The 6,404-nt window shown below is 53.4% G+C and overlaps 1 protein-coding gene across 1 annotated transcript; it reads right to left on the bottom strand.

Moving 5' to 3' along the window:
- Positions 1 to 562: 562 nt before the first annotated feature.
- Positions 563 to 2,718, bottom strand: LOC139753586 (uncharacterized). The gene is made up of 2 exons (XM_071670212.1): positions 2,564 to 2,718; positions 563 to 1,711 (listed from the first exon to the last, which is right to left on the bottom strand). Exons 1-2 carry the CDS (start codon positions 2,715 to 2,717, stop codon positions 711 to 713), a joined length of 1,155 nt encoding a protein of 384 aa, XP_071526313.1. The 5' UTR covers position 2,718; the 3' UTR covers positions 563 to 710.
- Between the last annotated feature and the right edge of the window lie 3,686 nt (positions 2,719 to 6,404).

Raw genomic sequence — 6,404 nt, 5'->3', positions numbered from 1 at the left:
TGGGCATTTGAAGTGTGTGTGTGTGTGTGTGTGGAAGGCAGCTGCCAAGGAGATGGGTGTGGCACTGCGTGTATGGGTTCAGTTAACTTGAGGAAGGGAGCTTAAAAGATACAGTTGAGTATGAGAGAGAACAGTAATGGATTAAGTGAAAATATCATAAGAGATTGTAGATGAATAGAGGGTAGAAGATTGGTGGTAGAGTGTGGTGAGTACTGGTGCGTGGTGGTAGAGTGTGGTGAGTACTGGTGCCTGTTGGTAGAGTGTGGTGAGTACTGGTGCGTGTTGGTAGAGTGTGGTGAGTACTAATGCGTGTTGGTAGAGTGTGGTGAGTACTGGTGCGTGTTGGTAGAGTGTGGTGAGTACTGGTGCGTGGTGGTAGTGTGGTGAGTACTGGTGCGTGGTGGTAGAGTGTGGTGAGTACTGGTGCGTGGTGGTAGAGTGTGGTGAGGACTGGTGCGTGGTGGTAGAGTATGGTGATAGCTAATGCATGACGACTTGAAGAGAATATGTGGTGGTGACCATCCAGGGGAGGGAGGGAGGGAGGGGCATGAAACACCTCAGATTTAACATAAAATAGATATCTTTATTTGTAGGCTGGTATTATCTTAGATAATGTAGAGTGGCACGTGGTTGACTAGACGCGCTGGTGGCTATAAATGCCTGGTTGGCCGACCCCTTTCCACCCCCAGTATACACCTCGTTAGGGACCTTTACTGGGGCGGGGCTGGGGGCATCTCCTGGTGCTGGGGTCTGGTGGGGCAGGCGGCCTCCGTGTGCTTGTTGAGGAGGGACATCCTGGAGAAGGTCTTGTGGCAGGTGGCGCAGGCGTACTTCTTGACGTCGGCGTGGGTCTGGAGGTGCGCCCGCAGGTTGCTGCGGTCGGCAAAGCAGCGGTCGCACTGCGGGCACTGGAAGGGCTTCTCCCCGGTGTGGGTCCTGATGTGGCCCTGCAGCAGCCAGGGCCGCGAGAAGGCCTTGCCGCACAGCTGACACTTGCAGGGCAGCGTGTGGGTGCGGATGTGCATCTTGAGGGCGCCCAGGCTGGTGTACACTTTCTCGCAGTGCTTGCACGCGAAGGACTTGGCGCCCAGCGCCGCGCAGTGGAACTGCTTGTGCTTGCTGAGCCCGGTGTAGGTCGAGTACGACTTGCTGCACTCTGTGCAGGAGTAGCGCGCCTCTCCGCGGGCGGAGGCGTGGTCGTGGGCGACGTCGAAGGCCGACGATCGGTAGACGTCCGTGTCACTCGTGACATCGATCTCGTCCTCGCTCAGCGATTCGGCCCCGACACCCGAGTCCTCGGAGGCTGTGGAGCGCGGCGAGGCCAGTCGATCCTCCGCGGGTTGCGGCGAGGCCAGGCGAGCAGCGAGGACAGGATGGGCGGCCAGGGCTGGGTGGGCGGCGGTGGGGACAAGAGGCCACATCGACCCTCGCCACCACTGGGACTGCTGCTGCTGCTGCTGTTGCTGCTGCTGCTGCTGCTGTACAGCCGACGACTGGAATAGTTTCAGGTAGAAGTCGGCGAGAGAGGGCATGCGTGGTGGGCAGGTGGGGGTGTGTGTGGGTGGCTGCGACGTCGGTGGCGTGGGAGTGCGTGGTGGTGGTAGCGCGGGCGGCGCCGACGTCGTTGGGGGCGGCGTTTGGGCTCGCGGGCGTTCCTCGTTACTGTCGTGGCGCCGACGCTTGACACTGAGGTCCTGTGGCTGGTCATCATCTGTGGAGAGAAGGACACCTGTTAGTTCCGGAGGCGAAACACGTGTTGTTATGAGGATCAGTCGCACGTAACACCTGCTCTAACTAGAAGACAGCTGCACGTGCACTACCAACTCCATACGAACAACACAACGACCACCACTTTAACCTAAACTGTACCACAGGAATGAGCGAGACCCACTCGTGGGCCACAGAGGGAGGGCCCACCCGTGGGTTACAGAGGCAGGACCTACCCGTGGGTCACAGCCACAGAGGCAGAACCCACTCGTGGGCCACAGAGACAGAATCCACCTGTGGGTTACAGTCACAGAGGCAGAACCCACAGAGGTCACCCGTAGGACACAATTAAAACTATCAGAAATGCGTGAAACATTACGGCCATGCATGAGAATAACATGTGTCGCAAAGAAGATACAACTCACATACAACTCACAATCGTAACACACACACACACACACACACACACACACACGAAAAACCGGGTGCAACACAAGATGACGGAATAGTGAGTGATGAATACGTTTGGCCCGTGACTCACACCGAGTGGGTGAGTCAGGACGAGAGAGCGAGTCTCACGGGTGTTGGTGCACGCCAGGGGAAACAAGGAAAGCCTAAACAAAGACGTACACACAATGACGTGTATTGAAAGGATTTCTCTCCTACACTCAGTATCAACAATGCATTAGTCGTAGTATGTCATTGGACACTGACTGAAGCAAGTTTCATAACATGTAATTAGTTTTAAGCGTTTTAACGTTACAAAAAAAAAACCATAATAAAAAGTAAGCTTTTTTTTTTTTTGAGGGAAAGCATCGTCTGGAAACACGAGAGTACGCGCATCACAGCAACTCACCATCGTTCTGTACGCTGTAGAAAGCCAGGGGTCGCTTCTTAGGCGGGCAGTGGGAGTAACTTCTAATGCTTTCCAAATGAGCCATCGTGCAATCCATCTTGAGAACACTGAACACTTCTCTCCCCCAAGATCTCTCGATAGCTACTGATGACATGCGGGGAAGTAGCTCTCTTTTATAACATTCCGACCAGATGGCAGGTAGCAAAACAATATGAGCCAATGGCGGCGAGGCATCGCATCCTCTCCCGTGGCCTGAGCCATTGGTAGGAGGCGGGAGGCGTGGCCACACGGGGAGACTGGCCAATCAGCTCTTCAGCAGGTGAGTCGGATGCTTCCGACCGCGTTGCAGGAGGGAAGAATTTCCATCTAGTTTTCCAAGATTATCAAGACGATCAATGGATTTTCTTTCTTTTACTTTGCCATTCAATCGCAGGAATTATCACCAAAACGATATACGTCAGATATCTGATGCGAATCACCTCGTTAGCAACCTAAATACTAATTGTATTCGGAAGGTGTTATCGTACATCGTAGCCTCGACTGACAAGGGAGGGGAATGGAAAGGTGTTCCAGAATCGTTAAACTCGCACGTGCTTACACCAGGTAATCATGAGCACACAGGCCCTTACACGGCCGCGTTCCCAGGCAACATTGGCCCTTCGCGTCCTGGAGCGGAGGGCGGCATATCCGCTCCCACTGGCTCTCCATAGACAGATGCACGTGGCCATAAAGTACTGAGTCAGAGACGCCGCTCGTAGTAGGACCTAATGGTTATCAGATCATTAAGGATCACATCCGTACTTCGCCGACGTGGGTTTTTATTCCTTAGTTGCGTCTCTGAATTAATGGCGTGTCGGCCTGGAAATGGGGCAAGGCGAAGTACTGGAAACGGCGTCAAATTTGTTCCAGTGTGTTTCCAGGAGTGTTTAAGCAACTTCCTTCTCTATCTGGGCCAACACTACGGTCCATTTTCCAGGTGGGGGTCCAGTGCGGGGTGTGGTCAGGTCCATTGTGTTGATACGGGGGACAGGTGACGAGGACGGGGTCCAGCGGGCCAAGCTGGGAGCCATGTCGACCAGCCCCTTCGCTATGGCCGGGCCCGCCCCGCCGCTGCCCTTCTTCTTGAGGTGTCTTCCCGAGACGTCGCCCTCAGCCCGAGCGCGAGACCTCCTGATGGCATCTCGAGCGCGTTGAGGTCTCGCCTGCCATTTTCTTCTCCCCAGTAGATCGACTGGAAGTGGGGAGTGAGGGAGGGAGGATGTGGGGAGGAGTTTGTTGTGTGATTTGACACTGCGCCCCCCCCCCCTCTCTCTCTCTCTCTCTCTCTCTCTCTCTCTCTCTCTCTCTCTCACTCACGTCCAACAAAGTAACCAGGTGTTGGGCAAGGGTGAGGAGGATGAGCAATGGGGCAGAGGGAGGGGAGGGTGGGGTGGGGTGGGGAGGAACGGGACAGGTGAGGAGGAACTGACTGACTGTGGGGAGGAAATGCGGCGGTGCCGAGGGGAGACAGAGGGGAGGAGTGAGGGGTAACAGACAATGGGGTCGGGAGGTAGGATGGGCGGTGAGGGGAGGAAGATTACACAGGAAGAGGGATCAATAAACTGGAAAGGAAAGTGGGATATGGAAAGGAAAAAATGTGCATAGAAACTATCCAGTAATTGTGAAGGGAAAGGGTGCGAAAATGGGAGGTGAGCAAGAATGAAGAAGATAAAGGAAGGAAGAGAGAAGCTGAAGGAAGGGGAGTGTGAAAGAAATATACGCTTCTCACACTATGGCATGGCGGCGTCAGCAGACGTCAGCTGCATGACGAAAGACAGAGCGAGTCGACTGTATGGCCATCGTCAGCGCGAGTCGACTGTATGGACATCGTCAGCGCGAGTCGACTGAATGGCCATCGTCAGCGCGAGTCGATTGTATGGCCATCGTCAGCGCGAGTCGACTGCATGGCCATCGTCAGCGCGAGTCGACTGTATGGCCATCGTCAGTGCGAGGATAGTGCACGGGAAGGACAGATAACAGAAGACCTGATGGTCTGTGTGACTAGGTTATCTGCTGGAGGACAGTACATGGAATGACAGATAACACACGACCCGATGGTCTATGACGAGGTTCCTCAATGCTTGCCACATGTAGATGGCGACAGTATCAAATGGAGAAAGCTATTCCCTCACCCGCCATTCCCTATAGCATATGTCACACGTCAGGAAAATTTTGCCGTGAAGGAAAAGCCATGCATTAAAGACAAGTATACCTGACTGGGAAATTCTGTTGGAATGGATAAACGGAAATCGCATTCTTTTATAACGTCGACCGCAAGATACGCTGAGATAGAATGTGTTTCAACGTTTAATCTGTTGAGGATTAAATACAGTGTGTCCGGGGGTGTTGTAAAGAGTGAGTCCCGTGTCTTTCGTGTTGTAGTCTATAATTCTAAGTATGAAATCTGACATGTTGTTATGTTTTAATTAGTTTGAAGTATCGCCCCGGGTATTGCAGGTCACCATGGATTAGCACCCTCCAAAGGTCTTGTCTCCCTGTGTTTCTGATGATGGCTAACGTGATATTTCGTAGTCGTGTGTGATTTTCTTTGGCACCTAAATGTATGATTGTGCATTTGTTTACACTGGAGTCCTTTGCCACTGCATCTTCGTACCTAAATGGGCTGCTACATTGCATAGACGGCTACTGCTGGAGATTGAGGGCTGCTGCAGAGGTTTGAGGTCTGCTGCAGAGGTTGGAGGTCTGCTGCAGGGGGTAGAGGATTGTTGCAGGGGGTGGAGGGCTGCTGCAGGGGATGAGGACTGCTGCAGGGGGTTTGGACGCTGCTACAGGGGGGTGGAGGGCTGCTGCAGGTAGTGTGGCAGGGCAGCAGTGGTGTGGGCCGTCGGGACCTCACCGTCACCAGCGGTGCTTCCTTCTCTTTGTCCCTACTGTCCATCATGTCCCTCGCCACCTGACCCTCCTATCCTCTTTCTGTCCTCCTTCCTTATCTCCTCCCTCCTCCCTCCTCCTCCTCATCATCCACCTCCTCCTCCGTCATCATTATCGTCTTCTCGTCCCCCACCGTCGCACAGAACCACAGGTAGTGAACTGGAGTCACAGACCCGTACTGTACACATTGCGACAGATATCTCCTCCGCCTACATCTCCTCCACTTACACCTACACCTACTCACCTAATTTCCTACACCAACATTTCCTCCACCTACAGCTCTTCCACCTACATCTCCACCTACCTGCCCTGCTTTGTTTCCACTCACTCTTTGCCGTCAACCATCCTCCACAACTCGCCAATCAACCGTTCCACATTATGCCTCACCGCTCTCACTTTCCTCCCACCCCTCCTCTCTACCCTTCCCTCTCCCATCTTCCCCCTTCACCCCTCCCCACCTGTCACCTTAACTGTCACTCCTCATCACATGCCACCTTATCCTTCACCTGTTTTCTGTTTCCCTGTCACTTAATGTAATCACCCTTTACTCCCTCTTCCATCTTACTTACTATCCAGCCGTCCATCACTCTCTCTCTCTTCCATCTCTTTACCTCCCTAATCATCGTACCTCTCCCTCTTTCTCCCTTCCTCCCTTCCGTTCCATTCTAACGTTCATCCTTCGATGTCCCTCCCAACACTCCTCAGTCCCTCCCTCCTCACTTTGTCCCCTCCACTGTCCACAATGACACAGTCTTCAATTACTCTTTCTTCTTCTTCTACTTCAGCGTATCCGACCCTGGACATAGTCTAGCTACCGTAGACACAGCCTAGCCTACCCTAGACATAGCCTAGCCTACCCTAAACATAACCTAGCGACTCTAGACATAACCCAAACCAGACACTATCATAT

The sequence above is a fragment of the Panulirus ornatus genome, chromosome 15, assembly GCF_036320965.1.
Source record: "Panulirus ornatus isolate Po-2019 chromosome 15, ASM3632096v1, whole genome shotgun sequence".
Lineage (NCBI taxonomy): Eukaryota > Metazoa > Arthropoda > Malacostraca > Decapoda > Palinuridae > Panulirus > Panulirus ornatus.
This window is presented reverse-complemented; position numbering and strand designations above follow the sequence as displayed.

What these genes read in the sequence shown, in the direction of transcription:
- LOC139753586 (XM_071670212.1), bottom strand. Translation starts at nt 2,717, where the DNA reads ATGTCATCAGTAGCTATCGAGAGATCTTGGGGGAGAGAAGTGTTCAGT. An exon ending in CTACAGCGTACAGAACGATG is followed by an intron (nt 1,712 to 2,563) that starts GTGAGTTGCTGT and finishes TTCTCTCCACAG; the next exon opens with ATGATGACCAGCCACAGGAC.